The 23,047-nt window shown below is 35.5% G+C and overlaps 1 protein-coding gene across 1 annotated transcript; it reads right to left on the bottom strand.

Annotated features, from left to right (window-relative positions):
• Nucleotides 1-10,269: 10,269 nt before the first annotated feature.
• LOC106061284 (uncharacterized) lies at nt 10,270-21,318 on the bottom strand. The gene is made up of 7 exons (XM_056027776.1): nt 21,180-21,318; nt 19,969-20,084; nt 18,436-18,459; nt 17,375-17,459; nt 15,118-15,239; nt 13,178-13,204; nt 10,270-13,014 (listed from the first exon to the last, which is right to left on the bottom strand). Exons 2-7 carry the CDS (start codon nt 20,027-20,029, stop codon nt 12,923-12,925), a joined length of 411 nt encoding a protein of 136 aa, XP_055883751.1. The 5' UTR covers nt 20,030-20,084; nt 21,180-21,318; the 3' UTR covers nt 10,270-12,922.
• Between the last annotated feature and the right edge of the window lie 1,729 nt (nt 21,319-23,047).

Genomic DNA, 23,047 nt, shown 5'->3' on the forward strand with positions numbered 1-23,047 from the left:
GGACGAAGCCTCCAGATGTCAGGGTGTCGTATTATATATATATATATATGTACTGCTGCTACTGCTATGCTCTCTCTGCTTGTCTCTTGTCTTGTTGTGTTTCTTGACTTGGCTCGTTAGGGGGTATGAATCCTCAATAACACTTAACAATACTTGCTTATTTACTCACATACGAACAGTTACCACTAGATAGCCTACACATCAACTCCAACTCCAAATCTCCAAGAATATATCAATATTTTAATATCCAATATTGCTCAAGTAAATATTAATAAACACAACACCAGTCCATCAACTTATAAATATATATATGCATAAATACCAGTCCAGGAAGTAAACGTCCAACCTTCCTGGACCGGGAGCAAGACCTTACTGACTAACACATTCTCTCGCACATTCAACGAAGACTTAATCACTCAGTTCACAACACGTGCAACACTTCGCATTCATAACAAGGGGATATAACAATCACACCAAAATATCAAACTAACATTCATTCTCGCCATACCTCTCCCTGACAAAGATATTACGTCATTGTTTGTTGTTTATGTTTTATGCGAAAGCAAAGAATCGGACGGAAATAAAAAGTTAGTTATATATGTCTACCTTGATAAAGACAGTCTCGTTATTATCATTATTAATTAGTAACGTCTACAGTAATTTATTATTAATCTGTGACTACAGAACATGGTGTCAGATTTGTTTTCAGATCTTGTGTCACATCTGGTGTTAGATTAGGTGTCAAATCTAGTGTCACATTGCTTTAAAGTGCTGGTAACAGGTAGATTTAGATCTAGTGGTTTCTAAATTGCTAAAAGTACATTTTATTTGTGTTGTCGTTAGTTCATGTTGTTAGATCTAGATCTAGACATATAATCTAGAATCTGTACGAATAATGGAATTATTCGATCCTCCTAAACCGTTGTCACTAGACGGTAATCCATCTGAAAGATGGAAAAAATGGAGACAAAGTTTTGAACTGTTTATGGTCGCCACTGAAAAAAATACGAAGCCCGAGCCAGTGAAGAAAGCTTTATTGTTACACCTGATCGGTGAACCCGCTCGAGACATCTACAATACTTTTCAAGTATGTGAAGATGAGACTGTAGACAAACTCATTGAAAGGTTTCAGAATTATTTTTTGCCTAAGTCCAACACTGTGTATGACAGATTTAAATTCTTTTCAAGAAAGCAGAAAGACGGAGAAACGTTTGAACAGTTTTATACTGAGTTAAAGAATTTGGCAAAAGAATGCAAGTTTGACAACCTTCTAGATGAACTCATCAGAGATCGATTGGTATGTGGCATACAGTCGGATCGAGTGAGAGAGAGACTTCTGAGAGATGTAGACTTAACTTTAGAGAAGGCAGCAAGCATAATTCGTGCTGACGAGCATACCCAGAACCAAATGATAGATATGAAAGGACTACATGTGGATGCTGCTAATAAATTAAAGAAGACAGAAGATAGAAAGCCAGTCAAAACCTCACAGGAAAATATGGCAAAGAATCATGTAACAAGTTTCATTAGAGATTGCAGATCTTGTGGTGGATCTCACAGAAAATACAATTGCCCAGCATTCGGACAGACATGCCGAAAATGTAAAAAGAGAAATCACTTCGCTGTAAAATGTCGTTCGAAACACTTCAAGGCTGTTGATTTACTGGAAGATGAAAGTCAGTCATGCCAAGTAAATGAATTGTGCTTTGAGGCAATTGGTACAGACAACAATGTCAAAGTTTGGATGGTTGATGTCAATATTATGGGAAAAATAGTCAAAATGAAGATTGACACAGGAGCACAAGCTAATGTGATATCAGAGTCAACGTGGAACAATTTAGAAACTGATTCTCAGTTAAAGAATTCAAATACTACCCTACGAGCATTGGGGGATGAAGCATTAGAACTGAAGGGAGTTGCATCGGTCACATTTAAAGTCGGCGATGTAGAAGTTAAAGATGATCTGTACGTGATCAAGGAAAGTATAAATCCTATACTAGGACTGAAGACATCTATTGCTTTAAAACTAATTGAGGCAAAGAGAAATGTCGAAGTATACGATGTCAAGCAACAAAATGAAGTTCCACGAGTGTTGATGAAAAAATATAAGCAAGTATTCGAAGGACTCGGTACATACAAAATGAAGTATCACATTAAACTGACGTCAGATGCAAAACCAGTTATTCAATGTTCGCGCAGAGTTGCACCATCACTCTATGAAGAATTAAAAAGAAAACTCACACAAATGCAACAAGATGGAGTGATCACAGAAGTTGATGAACCAACAGAATGGGTTCATAACTTGGTTATAGCAAAGAAGAAAGATAATTCTTTGAGGTTGTGTTTAGATCCCCGAGAACTGAACAAATATATAATGAGAGAACATTTCACTATACCAACATTTGATCAAATCAATAGTTCACTGGGAGCAGCAAAAGTGTTTAGTATACTTGATCAAAAGGATGCATATTGGCAAGTTGAGTTGGATGAACCAAGCTCTTATTTATGTACATTCAATACTCCGTTTGGAAGATACAGATTCTTGAGAATGCCTTTTGGTATATCCTCAGCTAGTGAAGTATTACAGAAACGTGCTTATCAAGTATTCGGAGACATCCCAGGTGTATATATCATGTCAGATGACATGCTGATTGCAGCAAAAGATGAAAAAGAACATGATCAAATTTTTGAAAATGTTCTGGAGAGAGCTAGAAAGAACAATGTAAAGTTCAACAAGAACAAGATACAATATAAACTTTCTGGTGTTAGTTATCTCGGAAGACAAATTGGAGCAGATGGTATTCGTCCAGATCCAGCTAAAATCAAAGCAATAATGGAGATGCCAGCACCAACAGATCGAACAGGAATTCAAAGACTGCTAGGGATGTTGAACTTTCTGTCAAGTTTCATTCCAAACATGTCAACAATTACCAGTCCATTGCGAGAATTGCTAAAGAAAGATGTATTGTGGCAGTGGAATGCAGAGCAAGAAAATGCTTTCCAACTAATAAAGAAAACACTTAGTGAAGCTCCAGGTCTGCAATTGTTTAACCCTGAAAAGCCAGTTACTATTCAGTGTGACGCTTCGTCTAAAGGGTTGGGAGCATGTTTAATGCAAGAAGACAAACCAGTTGCGTATACGTCAAGATCTTTGACAGAAACAGAGTGCAGATATTCACAAATAGAAAAGGAAATGTTAGCTATAGTGTTTGCAGCTGAACATTTTCACCATTATATTTTTGGAAGAACTGTGACTGTACAATCAGATCACAAACCTTTGCAAACTATTGTGACTAAGCCTTTACATAAGATTTCACCAAGACTTCAGTTGATGATGTTAAGACTGTTGAGATATCAATTAACAGTAACTTACACTCCAGGTTCAAAAATGCAAATAGCTGATACGTTATCGCGTGCGTACATCAATGGTCAAGAACAATCAAATTCAAATGATGACATGGTTATGAGAATTCATAGCGCAACAGCACAGTTTCCGGGAAGTGATCAGAAGATTATTGAAATTAGAAGGAAAACTGAATCTGATGTTAAATTAAAACTTGTAATGAATTATGTCAGAGAAGGTTGGCCAAAGATAAAATCTCAAGTTCATGAAACAGTGAAAGTGTATTGGTCATTTAAAGACAGTATTCATGAAGAGAATGGAATATTGTTTTATGAGAACAGAATTATAATTCCTTCAAGTATGAGAAATGAAATTCTCGACAAGCTGCTCATAGGTCATTTTGGACTTGAGAAAACCAGATCGAAGGCAAAACAGAGTGTGTTTTGGCCAGGATTGTCCAAAGATATTTTTTCGACAATAATGAAATGCGCAACATGTGCAACGTTCAAAAGAAATAATGTGAAGGAAAAATTGCTACCTCATGCTGTACCAGACAGACCATGGAAAAAGGTTGCGACAGATTTGTTTGAATGGCGAAACAATGACTATTTGCTAGTTGTGGACTATTTCTCCAAATATCCTGAAATAAAACGACTAGAAAACAAAACAGCAGAATGTGTTATCAGGGCAATGAAAGGTATTTTTGCTAGACATGGCATACCAGAAGAAATAGTGAGCGACAGTATGCCATTCAATAGCTATCAATATAGAGAGTTTGCTTCTGAATGGGGTTTCAAGATAACAACATCGATTCCCAGATACCCGCAATCAAATGGACAAAGTGAGGTGTATGTTGGTATCGTAAAGCAGATATTCAACAAAGCATACAAAAGTGGGAAAGATCCATATCTCGCTATGCTCGAGTATAGAAATACTCCGATAAGCGGACTGCTTTATTCGCCATCACAACTTCTGATGAGTAGAAGACTCAGGGACATCATTCCAACTGATCCCAAACTATTGAAACCATCGGTAGCTGAAAATGCAGAGACATTACTCAACGAACGACAGAGGAAAAGCAAAGTGAGGTACGATGCAAAAGCAAGGTTACCTAAAGACTACTCTGTCGGGGAGAAGGTGAGAGTTCGTCTAGGAAAAACATGGCAGAAAGCAGTCGTCATTAAGAAACATCCATCACCTAGATCTTACATCATAAAGACAAATGATGGGAAAACATACAGAAGAAATCACCAACGGTTTTTAAACAAGAGCTACGAAGAAGACATCTCTGGGCACTATGACACCGACGAAGACAATGATCAGCAAACTGTTAGAACAAAAGAAACAGACAATTATAAATCAACATCTAGAGAACTTGCTGTGCCGGTCAAGACAACCAGAAGTGGTCGAGTTGTCAAAATTCCTTGTAAATATAAATATTAAGAACTTTAAAAGGAAGGATGTGATGATAGCTTCAAAAGGAAGGATGTGTTAATATTAGAAGATATTACGTCATTGTTTGTTGTTTATGTTTTATGCGAAAGCAAAGAATCGGACGGAAATAAAAAGTTAGTTATATATGTCTACCTTGATAAAGACAGTCTCGTTATTATCATTATTAATTAGTAACGTCTACAGTAATTTATTATTAATCTGTGACTACAGAACACATACCCTTTATCTTTCACCCATTTCCCATTGGTCTAGACAACTGATAGGATCATATCGCATTGAGTAAAATAAAAGCATGCAATTGCACCGAAACAAAACAATTGGTAAAATTATTTGTAATTGCAGAGATTTATTATTGTTAGTTTAAGTCTAGGTCTATTCCAAATTTAATTTACACGAATGATCAAAACTAATGGATACAAGTACGGTTAATAGAACCTTTGTTTCTTTTTAAGTTTAAAGAAAATGTTTTTCTAGTTTAATTGTATAAACAATATACGAGTTTACTTTGCGAGCAATAACTGTATTATTCCGCATAGCCGAAAATTGGCAAGGGAGTTCCAGTGAAATAAATGTAAGTTGAACCCTTTAATGGTGAAACATATTATGAATAAATATGACATGTAACATATAATAATAGCAGCAGTCTGGTACCAAGGATATAGAGAGGAGGACGTGAAGAAAACATGGCCAAATGTAGAGAAATCCTGACGAGGACTCGAACCATAAACCTCGACTCGGCACCATTACCTAGAAATGACCATGTGCGAGTCAAATTCACGCAGTCGCTGCCCGTCTCTATTAAACAGAACGTTCGAGTGACTATTGTTATCTGGTCTCGCATCACCACCTAGGGTCATGTGACTTCGCCAGCCCCCCCCCCCCCCGCCTCATTGCCAACCCACATAACAACTACCCATAATGGTTTCCACATAATGATAGAATGGTTAGGAGAGAGGGACAACGGGACACAATGATTGGGGTCAAACACAAACTTGGAGTTAAGTCTCCTTTTGACATTTCTTTAATTAAAATAAAGGTATATTGTATGTTAATAATACCTATTTAATAAATTGATGGTTTCTTTATGAAGGATTCAATTCTTATATTTCGTAAAGAGGACTTTCACTATTACCACACCAAATAAGATACAGCTTGCAGAAGTTAAAGACTAACTCGCACCGGAATCCATTATAAAATATAGTATCGTGTGCTAGGTACCACTTATGCGGCTTTCGAATGTTTTAAAATCGGATTTTTCATTTTTTAATGGTTAAAATTGGTTTAATAAATTAATTTAAAAAATTATTAAATATAGCTACATTAAATAATAATAATAATAATAATAATAATCTTTATTGTCCGTATGAAAATTTGTCTTACAATTTGTGCATTACACCAAACAAAAAACAATTATAACTATAAGTATGAAACCAAAGTGTACATTCACACCAGACTCACTCATAATTTACATGTGACAAATTTTATATCAGATTGTTCTTATTTAATGATAGTAGTGAGTTATTGTAATTAATATCCTTACGACGTCTCCAGAACCATATTCTGTTTGGTGATCTAATAGACTAAATAGACGCAGGAGAGCCGCTGGACGCCCACTTTTAAGAAAGACTAATGTATGCAAAGCCGAGATGAAGCCCTTCAAAATCGACACTAAACGTTTGGAAAAATAAGCACTGGGTAGATCCACATGGATAGCGAGCGTAAGGGTATTGCAATGGTATCTCCCGTCACTCCTATATGCATCAGAGTCCTGGACCCTATATTCCCGTCCTGCCACCTACGCTGTCTAAAGAGTATCCGTAAGGTGCGTTGGTCCGACAACATACCAGACACAGAAATCTTAAAGCTGTCCAACATGCACAGTATCAATGCTACAGTAAAAAGTTCCCAACTTCGTTGGGCGGACATATAGTCCGCATGCCAGACAATCGCCTTCCCAACATGGGCGTAGCATCCATGACGCGAAGGGGTTTAATGAACCCGGGCCCACGATCATAAGAGGCGCACAGCCACATTCGACGGCTCTTTCGTTATTTAGCTTCTTGTTCGACATTCACTATGAGCGTCGACTAACTTATATTATTGTTATTTCCATTGGTTTTTTTGTTTTTTTTTGTGTTACTTTGAATTATCTGCTTAACACAGCGCGGAAGTATTACAGGAATTGGGGAGGGGGGGGGGGAAACGGGGGTAAGAGAGATTGGTTCAGAAAATATTTGAGTGTGTTGCAAAGAAAAAGAAAGAAGGGGACGACAATGACAATTAAGTCTACAGGGATAGTCCCGAGAGTTACGAATAAAAAATGTTGACACAGCTGCTAATTATTCAACTTTCTCAAGGCTCATTCTGTTTCTTTTATTTTCAAGTTTTCCAAACATTGTCACGCACACATCTGACTTTGTGTCAGTTTGTTCAGCAGAGATGTCATTCTTGAAGTTTCGACGGATTAAAAATTATTTCAGAATTTCTATAACAGAAAGCAAGTTGGCTTCACTTTTCAATGGAACGAGACAGAGACACAAGTTTAGTTCCACTAGTTTCTAACTTTGCTTGAAAAAATTGTGTAAATAAGTGTTAGTGTTAACCTAGAAATATTTTTGAAATGTAAATGTGTAATGAGAAATAGAACTTATAAAAAAAAATTTTCATTTGAAACACATTAAAGTTGTTTAATTCTGTAAAGAAGTTGTACAAGCGCTGACTTCTAAGACACTTTTACTGAGTCAAATGTAATGACATTATTACTTATTAAAAAAAAGGTACGCTAATTGTATCGGACTGTCTTTTGGTATCGATACATTCAGATTACTCAATTGTTTTGTCCCACACTGAATCCATCCTATTGGGGTAAGGGCGGCCCACCAAGATATTCTTGAACCCGGGCCCACGAGTACCTTGCTACGCCACTGCTTCCCAAGCGACTTCTGTATGGGGAGTTGTGTGCAGGAAAACGCTCCCAGGGAGGTCAATACAAGCGCTACAAAGATATTCTCAAGGGCTCCTTCAAGGAATGCAATATCAACATTCACGGCTGGGAAGCACTAGTTCTCGATCGTTCCTCATGGCGTGAAGTTGTGAGTCTCGAGATTTGAAGCAAAAAGAGTGGCCAGGGTGAAAGAGCGCCGAACCAACAAAAAGCAGAGAGAAGAAGCAGGCCTATCTGCAACTGACCTAACCTACCTATGCCACGTATTCGGCCGGTTTTTAATGCGAAGATTGGACTTTTACAGTCAGCTTCGAGTCCATAGAAAATGATAAATGTGCTCATCTTCGATCAACAAGGAGGAGCTATATTGCAATTATTATTATCATTAATATTGCTTCTTTTGTTGTCACTGTGGCTGATAGAATACACTAAATTAATGTATTCTAATATAAACTTCTATCGATGTGCCGAGAATATATGATCTGCACACAGTCATTGAAAAGCAGAAGGGCAGTAACCGACAAAATAGGTTTTGGTCATAACTTATTAAATCCCTTGTCATCCCATTTTCTTACCAGTACTTAGTATGAATGGCATATTAAATGTATATGTATAAAATTTAACGCAAGACATTGCCGACAAAACTTTATTTACTTTTAACATCTACAGTACAATACAAGACAAAAATCTACAATATTAGTGTTAGTGTCTTTTTAAGAAAAGATAAAGCCCAAGATTCCAGACAGTTTTCCTTTCGTAATATAACAATTGTATTGCTCTCTAATCTCTGCCGGTTTATAGCCTAATGAATAATGGCTGTATTTTGTCCCGTTATTTTCGCATCGTCGATCCTATTCGTTGTCTCTTGAATTCTTTGGAATTAAGTCCTTCAGAGTGGTAAAGCACTTTGCTTCCAAACCGTGAATCCAGGGTTCGAATCGTGGAGAGGACTGGGATTTCTAACCTCGGGATCTTTTAGTCCACCCAGCTCCAAAAAACCTCCCCGACTGCTGCACTTATGGCAAATACTTTTTCACTTCTTTTGTATTTTCTTCTTCTTCTTCGATGTTTTCATTTTTATGTTGGAGCGTTCAGATGACTAGACCAATATATGAGATGAACTGCGCAGAGATTTCCAAATCAAGGAGTTCTCCATATAGTTTTCTTTCTATTGTGATGTTTTGGGGCCAGTGTTTTGAACAGGCCTCTTGGTAAAGAGAGCAGTTTTGATGGACTTGGTCAACTTTTTTTGTTTTTGAAAAATAACATAATCATGGATCAATGTGGGATGAGTAGCATGACCCGCTAGTGTGCCTGACAGGAGCTGAGTTTACACAGCGCTTAAGGACATTGTTGTAACCTTCTCCAAGTGTTTCCCCACATAAGTGTCCACACTCGAGATTTAATGAGAGGGTATGCAGCATGCTATGGATTGCAATATTTCAGATTTAAGAACAAGGAGGCCCCGGGGAACATTTTGTTGTGAAGGCCCGTACACTCTTTCGTCAATTTATTCAATAATTCTTGGCTTTTTATTTCTGTTTCTTCAGTTTTACAAATTATCTACGAAATCACGCGATGGTTCGTTTGGTATTGTCGTTTGAAATTGTACTCTTAAAAATCACAATCTGTTCACAGCACAGCAAGCATACTTTTAACCATGAAGGTTAGTAAAAAAAAAACAACAACTTTGTCATCCATATATCGTTAAAAACACCATATTCATCTTCTTTTTTTTTCCTTTTCTGAAGCATTTAAAACGTTTATCTCAAATTCAACAATACTTAAATATTTAATTATTTTACATAACTTGAAAACAAAGAGAAGATAACTACTGGTTGAGACAAAAAGAAATCGAATCTTATCCTGGTTTTGACACAGTACCCATTGGAATAGTGTTTGTTTTGCCTAAAACATTTTAAAATTATAAGAGAATGGTTTTTTTAGCCTCCTTATCATTAGAAGCGAGAATATAAAATAGAATAAATATATACACTGCGGACAGAGGATATCTAAAATTATCCTTTTTTTTAAAATATATGCATTTTTGTAAATATTCTCAGTGGATGAACTTGAACTCTGTAGGTGTCCGTGGCACGTCAACCTAAATTAGCCCACCCCTGGAGTAGGCAATGTATTGGTCTACAAACATATATTTGTTGATTTGAGTGCAAAATGCTTTATGCAGACTACAATAGTTGAACAGATTTCAAACTATTACCAGCATTATAAGAAATACACATTTATTTATATTTATTTTACTTATATAAATTTGACATCTGTTAAACACTAATCAAATAAAATTATACTGTATAACATATCATAGAATCAGTATCATTAATTTTGCTTAAACAGCTATTTAGATTTTTATAGGGTCAATTTCGTAATTTTTTAATTTTTTTTTCTAACTTTAATTTTAACAAAATTATTATCTATTTCTGTCTTTTGATTAACGCGAGTTCTGGTATCTCTATAAAAGTAAATAAAATGGTAAATTAAAAAATTAGAATAAAGTTGCAAAACAGTGTGACACTCTAAAAGTACTTGTTGTTTATTAGATACAGTAAAAACAAGAAAAATGCATTTAAGAAAAAAAAAAAGCTTATGTTAAGCATAATTGTATCAATCAGTTTGGATCAGTCATGTCATTAAATGTTTAATAGATCTACACTCTAGACTAACAATAAAAAACCAATTATGCAAATTAAAAAAAGGAAACGACCTAAATTCGAACTCATGACTCAAATCTTCTCAGGCTTCTAAAGCCAACACGTTAACCACTCTGTTAGTAGAGAACCTACGAACATAAAACTAGATGGAAGAAAGTATAGTTATCTATGTTTCTCATAGTTTCGTCCTATTTTTCATGTGGTGTTCACTACGACTTAGACGATGACCTATAAAGTGAACTAATTGAGCTTATACAGTACTTATACCACAGCTTCATTTAAGTACACATTTTTACCCTTGTTTGAGATACCAAGAAAAATAATTAATTACCAATAGTTAATTAACTAATTGGTTGTTTTTTTTTTATTGATTCTTGTGTAGTCAGGTAAAAAAAAATTGTGCAAAATTTCAGCTTGATCCGAGAATGGGTGTGGGAGAAATAACGCACACATTTTTTGAAGACTCGGACAGGCAGACAAAGTGAATTGATTTAATAAGCTTTGAAAAAAATGACAAATTACTTCTTTAAATTCATTACTCGTGTAAGATTAGTAAAACTTACAAAGAAGCGTAAATTAGGACCTAAAAGAATTTTTCAGCCAAGGAAGAGATTTATTAAGAATAAAAACAAAAGCAGAGCAAACAAATATTTCTAAAATGATGCAAAAAATAATAAAAAATAAATAATAATTTAAAAAACTGATTACTACATTAAGAACTTGTTCGCAACAAATGAACAAAATAATTTGTAAAAAAAATGGAAAAATAATATTATAATCTCAAAGTGAACAAACTTTTGCTGAGGTTAAAAAAAGGAAATCACGATGTTTATATGATAAAGTCATAGAGAGTTCATATATAAAGTCATGATCAAGGTGTGTTGTCATGAAAAAGTTGTAATAAATCATGTTAATGTGAAGCAAACGTTTTGCTGAATTCATTATAAAGCCATGGTAAAAAAGAATGCATATCATACGTATATGTGCTTTTTTTTTTACATTTGTTTAAATGATAAAATAATAAAATATTTGATTTCATAATTGAGACCATTAGTCCCTAAGCATTAACATAAACGCATAAATTCATAATCTTAAAAAAAAATGTGGTTGCCGCCATCTTAGAATTTGAAGACAAAATTTTGGAAAGATGACCTTGTTTCTCAAATATACTTCATTAAATTAATTATTAAGGACATAGAATTATTTGTAAACAAACGTCAGCTTTCTTAGAGAGGTTAGAGACGTTCGAAGATGCCAGCTACCCATCGCCTCAGCGCGGCGCCTCCGCGGAAATGGGCAGGGGAGAAGAGCCCAATGTCCAGGCCTGGTTGTTGGATAAAAGCCTTTTAAACAATCAACGGGATATTGGCGCCTTCGGCGACGATTCCCTACTGGACTTTTTGAAGGTAGCAGACGTCAGCTTTCTTAGAGAGGTTGGTAGCAGACTTAACTTTCTTAGAGAGGTTGATAGCAGACGTTAGATTTCTTAGAGAAGTTGGTAGCAGACGTTAACTTTCTTAGAGAGGTTGGTAGCAGACTTAACTTTCTTAGAGAAGTTGATAGCAGACGTTAGATTTCTTAGAGAAGTTGGTAGCAGACGTTAACTTTCTTAGAGAGGTTGGTAGCAGACGTTAGATTTCTTAGAGAAGTTGGTAGCAGACGTTAACTTTCTTAGAGAGGTTGGTAGCATACTTGACTTTCTTAGAGAGGTTGATAGCAGACGTTAGATTTCTTAGAGAAGTTGGTAGCAGACGTTAACTTTCTTAGAGAGGTTGGTAGTAGTAAAAAGTAAAGTTTCCCTTTGCTCAACTGTTATGTCTCTAAGCTAGTGATGCCCAAAATACAGCCCGCGGGACACATCTGGCCCGTGATGTGGTTTCATCCGGCCCGCCGAAACGTCGGCACAAAGTGTAGAAAATCCCCTTTCCAAGAAACGGTTAAGGGTCCTCATTTTTTTCTCGGATTGATACTATGACCTTTAACATTTGTACGTATTATGAAATGGGAGAGCATAAAAAACTACAAGTGGACTTTAAATGTAGAATCTACCAGGAAAAGTGAACGATGTTTACTTTTTGTGGAACATGATAATAAGCCAACGCGTTTGTTATATAAGGATAGTGGTGGGGCTGTTTAAATAAAACAACGACATATCCATTTATCAAACAAAAAATGGTACTCTTGGTTTCAGCCGTGAGTAAACGATTGTAAAACTTCGCCTAGAGATTGAAGGATCGTTAAGACTATTTACCAAAAAGAGACACGAAAATGAGTCGCTGTTAAGCTAGCTACAATGTTCTACGTAGAAAAGTAAGACCATCTTTAGACGGGTAAAAAAAATATAAGTTTCAGATATGCCATTAATGAATGTAAGTACTAGATCCACAGGTCTCTAATAAAGTTGTTTCAGGTCAATTTCATTTCATTTTCGGTGGTCCTCGATACGAGTGCCGGAAATTAATAGGTCCGTAGCTCGAATTAGATGGTCACTGGTCTAAACCCGTTTTTATTTTATAAACTTCTCAATGCTAGTATTAAAAATCCCGATAAGATCACAGAGAAATAGCTTGAATTCTGTCGAAAAGCGCTGTTTCGCTTCAATTCTGTCGAAAAAAACAACGATTTTTTTAAATAAATGTATCATTTTTTTTGTGTCTATTCTAACATTGATATAAAATATAGCCTTTTAAAATAAAATCAAAATGTTATATAATTAAATCTAGTCAGAAAGGATATTATAAATAAAATTATTATAACATTGTTTACCTTCTAAGGCGTCTTCTTTTGTATAGGCTGTGAAAGTAAATAGTTTGTGTTAGATAAAAATAAGTTTATAAACAGCTTTATCATTATAAATATATAAATCGTATAAAATGATAACATTATAACAAATGTTAGATATTAAGTCATAATCAATAGTAAGATATGGATTTGCTATTAGATTGTTGTTTAGATCCCCCGAAAGGTTTCATCGGATTTAAACGAAGTGCTACTTCGACCTAATTGTTTGAAAATCTGTGTGGCACTACAAGAAATACAAAAAGCGTCAGAAAAAAAGAGCAAGGCCAATGACACTAGCTCCAGCTGGATGAACCTGCCCAGTGTGCAGCTCAACATTGCGAGCTCACTCAGGTCTCACCAGCCACATGGAGAAGCTTAAAATCCAATGCAAAGCCCCCAGCCCCCTGGATGACAAAAGTGGTCATCGTCGAACCGAGAACATTAATAAAATGATAAACACCTCCCTCCTGTTTTTTTTTGTTTATTTAACATTTTTTTAGCTTCTCCTCTAGCGTAATTCCCATACGTTCTCTAATTTTAATTTCAGTTCTCTAAACCTCTATCTCTTTTCAATAACTGTTTCTTTTTCTTTTATATGTATATATATATATATCTTTCAATCTGCTTATTTCTTAATCATCATTAATATCATAGTGGGTTGCGTTCTTTTATAACTATTGTATTTGTTGTAGTCTGTTTTAGTCTAGTGTAGTCTGTTTTAGTCTGGTGTAGTCTGTTTTAGTCTGGTGTAGTCTGTTTTAGTCTGGTGTAGTCTGTTTTAGTCTGGTGTAGTCTGTTTTAGTCTGGTGTAGTCTGTTTTAGTCTGATGAAGTCTGTTTTAGTCTGGTGTAGTCTGTTTTAGTCTGGTGTAGTCTGTTTTAGTCTGGTGTAGTCTGTTTTAGTCTGGTGTAGTCTGTTTTAGTCTGGCGTAGTCTGTTTTAGTCTGGTGTAGTCCTTAGTCTGAAATCTTGCAGATAAATTAAAAGTGTTAATAGATGTAGAAACTTACGTCCAGGCTAGGTTTGAAAGAGAAAATAGTTAAGTCACTCAATTTATCTAGACAATGTTTTCACTGTATGATCTTTGTGAAACAACTATCTCATTCCTTCTCTTTTTGCTATTTGATTATTCTAGCCCCACTTACATTCCACAGTAATAATAAAATAATTAACTTCATTAAAAATTATACCCCTCCCCCCAACCGAATACAATTATTAAAAGAGAATGTGTATTATTCATAGTAAATTTCTTGTCCAATCAGCGGCCTATTCATGAAAGACAAGAATGTCATCAGTTAAGATCTCTAGGGTGCTAAATGTACCTAAACAGCAATGGCTAAGAGGACTATTTAAAGTCACCTACAAACCTAGTGACTGTGATGTGAGAGCAAGAAAGAGATACGCTGCTGAACGGTCTCTCGCCCACTTCAAGAAGTTATGACAGAAAGTGTTTATGGGGTTTGCGTGTCTTTATACTAAATGAATCACGCTCAAACAAAAATAGCAACAGCATTAGAATCAAAAGCAGTACCGTCCTAACATGACTTAATGTCTTCTTGGAAGGCATAATAGCAGTACCGTCCTAACATGGCTTAATATCTTCTTATAAGACATAAAAGCAATACCGTCCTAACATGGCTGGCTAAGTATCTTCTTGGAGGATTTAAAAAAGTACTGTCCGAACATGTGTAGTATCTTCTTTGAATACCTAAAAGCAGTACCTTCCTAGCAAGGCATAGTGTCGTCTTGACAGCCCTAAAATCAGGTTAGAAAGAGGCTGAGTACATCATCGGGGACCATCTGTGTGGAGCCAGCTTTTCGCACTATTCTTCTAACGGCGCTGGATGATCTATGTCTAGGTCTAGTAAAATTCTAAAAACTTCAAAGTGGTTTATACCTATATACGTTCTTACACTGGATACTTACGACATGGATATTTAACTAGGCTAAAGTAATTGTCAAGTTTTTCTATTACTGAAGCATATCCTCTGTCAAATGTTGCTGGACAGTTCGGTGTCAATACACACACTAGAAATGAGCGTTTCTGTCTAGAAGAAAAAAAAATGAAAAAAAAATGTAATCAATTAACGTTCCATATACTTTTAATAAGTATTGAAATGTATTCCATGCCAGTTATTAGAACTACACCAACATGTTATTAATATACAACTGATTAAAAACAAAACAAAAAAAAACAAGGCTTATCTAAGGTAAAAACACTCTTACAACTGTATCTCTCAATAATGTAGAAGTTATTTCTCTTATTCGATATCAAACAAAATAATTTATTGCCAATAATTAATTGGCAACCACGTGTATTTTTAATTTGTTTATGTTTTAGATGCTACAATATAGACTTGTTTAAAGTTTCAACTAGAACCGAAAATGGGTTGGGGGGGGATGGGGAGAAATAATGTGTTCAATATTCTAAGCGAACGAGACCCTACATATTTAGTCATATCAGCGAATACTGAAAGATTTATTTCCCTTGCTGCTATCAAACTGAATCATGAATAACCAATAATTGACTAATAGCTTAATTTTAAAAAAAATGTTGATTCGTCTTGTCTACGCCACTGAATAGTTGTGCAAAAAATCAACTTGATCCGAGAATTGGTGTGGGAGAACTAACGTGTACAGAATGACAGACAGATAAACAGACTTACAGACAGACAGTGTGAGTTTATATAAGCTTTGTAAAGATTATCTTATGATTATCTTATATATAAAAGACGTTACTTCCAAAAAAAAGATAATTAAGTTCTACGCATTTCATGTGTCAATCTAGTCATGAATTTTAATCAATAACTGAAACTCTACTAAGTCGCTGGTTGGCCTGGCTGATGCAGGCAACCCATTCCATTCTCTAATGGCACTTGGAAAGAAGAAGCACTTGTATGAATTTGTTCTAGTGCATTGAACCAAAAATGTGCCTTTATCTGAGGGTCTTCTAAGTATTTCATTAGGTTTTGTTTTTCTATTTGTAAATTTTGATTCGATGTGTTAATAATAATAATAATAATAATAATAATAATCTTTATTATCCGTAAGGAGATGTGTTATGTATTATGGCTACTTTACTTTTTATTCTTCTGTCCTGAAGTGTTCATTTAGACATTTTACAAATTTGACTATTCGTTTGTTATAAATCTTATGGCTCTATTTCGTATTTGTTCTAGTTTCTTTATGTTGAGGGATCCCAAACAGAGTCATATTGGTGGGAAGCGTGGTCGAGAGGCCAAGTGTGCTTGAACTTCTCTTGGCTTGGCTCGAGGTTCGACACCCGACTCGGGCTAAGTTGTGTTTACTGGGCGCCTAAAGGCAGCACGGAAAACCAACTCCTAGATACTCCCCTCCCCCCCCCCCCCCATTGCTCCACACATGAGATTGGACCAAAAGCGCTCTGAGCATGCTATAGGCATGAAAGTAGCGCTATATAAAAGCTATAATAATATAATCTCTTTAGGGCCCGCTGCATTTTGACATTCGACATCCTGACATTTTATAAAGGCGTAGGCCTAATATTTCATATTTAATGTAAAACTAATTTCAGACATTTATTTGGGGGATTTTCAAATTTGTAATCCCATCCCCCACTCTAGCTTCGCCACTGAATAGCCTATAAGCATAAAAGAAAAGCTATATAAAAGCTATAATAATAATAATAACTACAGTTAAATTTTAGTTTTATGTTCTTGTTTGATTTGTAAAAATGTCCTTTAAATAAACTGGATTTTTAATTAATTTTATTAATAAATGGATTAAATGATAACTTTGCATTTATCCATTATACGTTTGTATACGCCTATTTGTAATACTGTCGGTTCTATGAAGTTTTCATTGATAGAATGGGAGACTTGAAAAAGAGAACTAAATGTAATGTCGATTGTCAGAACTATATTTAGGAGGGAATTATTACAATAGGAATCTACTTGAATGGATCAAGAAAGAAAATCTTTAACAAAGTTATTGGCAACATTAAAAAAGACAATGTAAAAGTATAACAGATAACAGATTTGTATATCCCTCTTTAAATTTACTTGTTTCAGATAGGAAGTCAATTATAAAGTCATAACTTTTTAGTATTTCTAGCTGTAATGTAATAAGTCTCAAGTATCACTTTGTTGATTGGGATAGGTCTTATGCATATTAATCCTACAAGTGTGTTCAAAGTTGTACTTACTTACAAATAAATTCAGGATCTCTAATATTAGACGCAATTCTAGCTATACCACTCTGATAGCAAGCTTGGATACCAGCAAGACAACCTTTAGAATGATATTAAGATAAAATATAATAATGATGCTTTAGCTTGATGTTTGTGATGTTAATCTGTTAGCATCAGTGTATTGGTTTTATACGAAAAATAGCAAACGTTCGTTTAATAGCCGAGAGATAGAGAGACAGACACAGAGTGAGACAGAGAGAGAGAGAGAGAGAGAGAGAGAGACAAAAAGACATAAAGAGAGATCTAGAGGTAGAGAGAGCCAACGAGAGAGAAAAAGACAGAGAAAGAGACATCAGGAGTGACAGAGAGAGACAGAGAGAAAGAGAGTGAGAGAGAGAAGCAGAGGTTTTTTGTTAATCTCATCAATCACCTGTGTGTTGAGCACCTTGCTGTACGGAAGTGACACATGGTCAATCTACGTATGGCAGGGAAAAAAACTGAATGTCTTCCACCTCCAATGCCTAAGGCGGATCTTTAAAATAAGGTGGCAAGATAAGATAACTAATGAGGAAGTGCTACAAAGAGCAGGGTGCCAGGACATCCGCTCTGTTATCATCAGAAGACGCCTTGGCTGGCTTGGCCACGTTCGTAGAATGCCAGTAGGTCGATTTCCACAGCACATCCTGTATGGCGATCTAATAGAAGGCAGGAGAGCCGCTGGTCGCCCACTTGTACGTTATACGGATGTATGCAAACGCGACATGAAGGTCTTCAAAATCGACACTAGCATCTGGGAAGAGGTGACACTGAATAGATCCACATGAAGAGAGAGCATAAAGGAAGGATTGCAGATGTCATACACAACAGAAGCAGAAAGAAGGGTGAAAATGCAACGGCGCCTGATGATTACACATGCCCAACCTGCGATCGCAGCTGTGTATCATGGATTGGCCTCTTTAGTCACACAAGAAGTTGCAAAGGGAAAAGATCGTCTCTCGAGACATAAAATGCCACAGACATCAATCACTAGAACTACAGATCAAATAAAATTTAAAAAAAACGCAGGATATACTTACTCCTGGAAGGCTGTTGGGAATTCACTGTGAAGAATACAAAACAAACAAAAAATAAAAATATGTTTCAATTTTCTTATGCAAAATAAAGAAAACATAGTTGTATCTAAAAATTCCACAATATCAAAAGACAGAAAAAAAAAAAAGTTGCATTATGCTGTCCACCGAAATACACAAACAATGCACATAAATATGTGAATTCAATTTAAATTTAATTAATCCTATACTCTTAAGCGAGAAATTCTTGTATACGTATACATGTATATATATATTGTTGCGAAATGGTATGAACTTCTTATAGTACGACAGTCACGCTGGGCAGGGCACTTATCCCGTATGGGGGATGAACATATGCCAAAGGCAATTTTTTTTTTTAGAGAGCTGAAAGGTGGTCGGCGTAACAGATATGCCCCACTATAACGCTTCTTTAGAATACTAACGCGTTGTTTTTAAGTCTCTTAGGGAAAAAATGCACTATTTTACTTTGTTACACGGTGCACGTTTTACCCTATAACGTAGAGACTTTGCATCATGTGATGCTTCGTACTAAAGCCATAATTAATATAATTGCAATATTAAATGTCAGAACGTAACAATTTTAGAAGTTACACTGCAAAGACTTTCTTCCAAGTCAATAATAGCCCAATAGTTTTACGTAAAAGATGCAATGTAAAACGTTGCTACCTGAACTGTGGTTTTCTATACTGTTGGGAGGACTTAAGAGACTTTCTATTCTAATCGCATTGTACAATTACATTGAGAACTAACAGATCGAAATAGCAACTTTTCAAATTGATAGTCTTTACAAGATCTTTCATTTTCGTAATTACAAAAATATTCCCAAAATGAATTAGGGTATATATCCTTCCTTACCAAATTATTCAACCGAGCGAGGCTCGGTCACATGTTACTTTAAATAATGTAAATAACAAATTGTTTACATAACTGATGGAATTTCTACAAAGACAGCTTTTTGGGGGTGGGCTATCTTGCAAGGAAGAAGGAGGTGGGCCAGCCGCCAAACCATTTCAGTTACTGCATTCTAAGCAGGAAAACTCTTGTTGAAGCTTTGTATATACTATTACTAGAAGAACACTGCATATTTTGGCACTAATAATAATAATAATATAATTTCGAGGTCTCTTTAGCCTAGAAGACAAGTACGGTGACCCATCCTGCCCAGCCCTCAGTCCTGCTGTCTCTTGGATACACTAACAATTTAGACTTTGAGATGTAAGATATTAATATTTGACTGTGTTAAATAAAATACACATTAATAATAATAATAAGGCTCGTATTTGAGTTCAAAGATTAATGAGGGACGCAATATTTCCCGTAACTACCCAGCCCCAGCTTCCACCTACATATTTAGCCACATCCAGCCCAGGCATAACCATTGCGCACATTACTTAACTAGAAATAATAATCACGTGCTGTATTCTCTGAAAGAGTATAATGGAATTGAAAACTAATGAAGCTTATCCTAATAAAAGTCTAAATCCAAGTCAGAAGTTTAAATTGATTATTTCAACTCACCTTTTAGAAAGCAATCTAAAGAAGAGATAACCCACAACAAAATGACGTATTTCGCAAACATGCCGAAAGGTGAAAGATTCTAAATTTAGTACTAGATATTTGAATAGGCTTGAAATCTGAAACACATTAGTCATCTTTTGAAAGTTTTCTTTCGAAATTAATACATGTTACAATTATATATACATATATACTAAGGAAGCTAATGTAGCCCAGCGAGGTGCATAAGTTATCTTTCTTTTTTTTGTTAATCTCTACACAATGTACAGCTTTGTCGTTTGGTACATTCACCCCATCTTGCGCTGTACAGCAAAGCTGTATCTTTCTAGTTCTTGAATTCTCCTTGTGCTTATGTTAATTAATGAACAGAATTCGCCTTGGTATATATTCTTAAAGGACTATTTTGACCCCTGTTTTGGGGTTCCAAGTTTTAGGTTTCGAGTCTGAGGTTCCAGATTCCAGATTTCGGGTTTCTACATTCAGTCATTGTGTTACATTGTGACATTGTGAGTTTTGGTGCTTCTCTGAACTTTGGTTAACTTCATCGTTGATGAACATTCGTCTTGGCTAGAAGATACTTGTGTTACCATGAACATTTGTATATGAAGAACACTGCACCTGATTACAGAATCTTTGTCTTGAAATGGAACATTGATGAGGTCAATACTATCTCTTTAAAATACTATTTAAGTATTTAATTGACTATATTATACTATATGTACTTGTATTTATCATTACCATTAGTCATGTCATTTCATTGTATAAATCTTATTGAATTAAATTTATAGTTAAATTTAAATCATCATACACATAGTTAATTAATTAATTTTTGTACAACTGAGAGTATGGTGTTTCTGTTAGGCCGAACTTTGGCCTAAAATATTTAATAAGTAATAAGAAATTACAAATTAATTAAAGCACTGTATTAACACACACGCACATTGCAGTCCAAATATATTGTTAATACCTAGACAACTTAATAAATAATCAAGTCCTGACAGATCGCAAGGTCTGAAAGGGGAACTTTAACTTGACCTTCGCATGATAAACTTATTATTAAACAGTTCAACAGTGTATTTGTCTGAGCTGATTTCAACAGTTGCAGTAAATAAAATATAGATGCTAAACAATATTAATATGATAACAATAAATTGTCCATGGTTACACACGAAATGTGTACAAAAGATAGCCCCTATGTTCCATTATTTACTTACCTCTATGTGGCACACAACAAACTCGCGTTGTATTCTCTTCTCTGTTCATATAAATGACTGAATGTCGCATTCGCACTTTGCCTGGCTATATCCGTGATGTCAGACAGATCAGGGATTGTCAACATGCCTACAGTTTGATGTTTAACTCAAGGATATCCGTTTCACTCCAACTTATGACTTAGCTGCAATATGTGGATCTAGGTCATCTGCGAAACAAGAACAATGCGTTTGCGCTGATAACAAATAGATTTACCTATACAATACAATACAATACAATATATATATATATATATATATATATATCATGGGCGTAGCCAGGATTTTTTTTCGGGGGGGGGGGTTTGGGGGAGTGAAGAAGGGTTTAAACTCAAAACCCCGATTGGCTTGGCTACGCTCAAATAATTTTAGTGTGTAATTTGCTTTTTTGTTTATATTGAAGATGTATTTTGTGCACCAAACCCACCTGAATGGGGGTTTAAACTCAAAACCCCTTTCGGCAACGCTCATAGCATTTTGAGTGCATAATTTGCTTTTTCTTTTACACTGAAGATGTATTTTTTATCCTCAAAACCCCTTTGACTAAGCTCATAGATTTTAGAGTGAGTAATTTTCTTTTATTTATATTCAAGAGGTACTTTTTAGCTTCAAACTCCACTGGAGGGGAGTTTAAACTCAAATCCCCTTTGACTACACTCAAAACATTTTGAGTGTATAATTTGCTTTGTATTTATTATTAAAGAGGTATTTTTTACCTTCAAACCCCGCTGAAGTGGGGTTTAAACTCAAACTGAGTCAAAACCCATTTAGCTACGCTCATAACATTTTGAGTGCTTAATTAGCTTTTTTTTTATATTAAAGAGGGGGTTTATCGTAAATTTTAGACGGGGTTTTAAAATCAAAATCTTCCTTAACTGTGTTCTTGGAATTAGGGGATTTTCGTTTGCATTTTTTTTGTTTTGTTTTATAGAAGAGGGGGAGTTAACTGCAAAAACACCAGCTAGGGGGTTTAAAACTCAAAACCCTGGTAGGGGGGGGTTTAAACTCAAAACCCCTATTAGGGGTTATTAATCTCGAACCTCTCTGATAGGGGTTTTAAACTCGAACCCCCCTGGTAGGGGTTTTTAAACTCGAACCCCCCTGGTAGGGGGTTTTAAACTCGAACCCCCCTGGTAGGGGGTTTTAAACACACAAAAACGTGGTAGGGGGGTTTATACTCAAAAACCCCTGGTAGGGGGTTTTAAACTCAAAACCCCTGGTATGATGTTTCAAACTCAAAACCCGTTTCAAACTTAAAACACCTTGTAGGGGATTTCAAACTCAAAAACCCCTTGTAGGGGTTTTAAACTCAAACCCCTTTGGTTGTGCTGGGGCAAGTGATGGTTTAGTAATAAAATCTCACCTAAAATAAACAAAATCAAAGCAAAAAATCAGTCACTAAATTCCGACTTCCCCCCCCCTCCTTTGGGGGGGGGGCATTTCATTTCGGGGGGGGGGGTGTTGAACCCCAACCCCCCCCCCTGGCTACGCCCATGATATATATATATATATTATATATATATAAAAGAGAGAGAGAGAGAGAGCAGCAGTGGCGTCAGTATGGTGGGTGTCACCCGGTGAGGTCAGCTCTGGGTGTCACCACCACGCCTTTGTTTTAAATATTTTTTGTTGTTGTTTGTTTGTTGAGATGTAATACATATAGTTTATAATTAGCGAGTCATGTGAAACTCTGCACTAATCCTTAATCTTTGGAATCGAAGACATCGTTGATCTATAGTTCAACAATGTAACCATAAGTAACTTACACTGTTTGTTTTTCTTGATTTCAAACTTGAAAACTTGAAAACTTATCATTAAGTTGATCAATGTTT

This window comes from Biomphalaria glabrata, chromosome 4 (genome assembly GCF_947242115.1).
Source record: "Biomphalaria glabrata chromosome 4, xgBioGlab47.1, whole genome shotgun sequence".
Taxonomy (NCBI): Eukaryota; Metazoa; Mollusca; class Gastropoda; family Planorbidae; genus Biomphalaria; species Biomphalaria glabrata.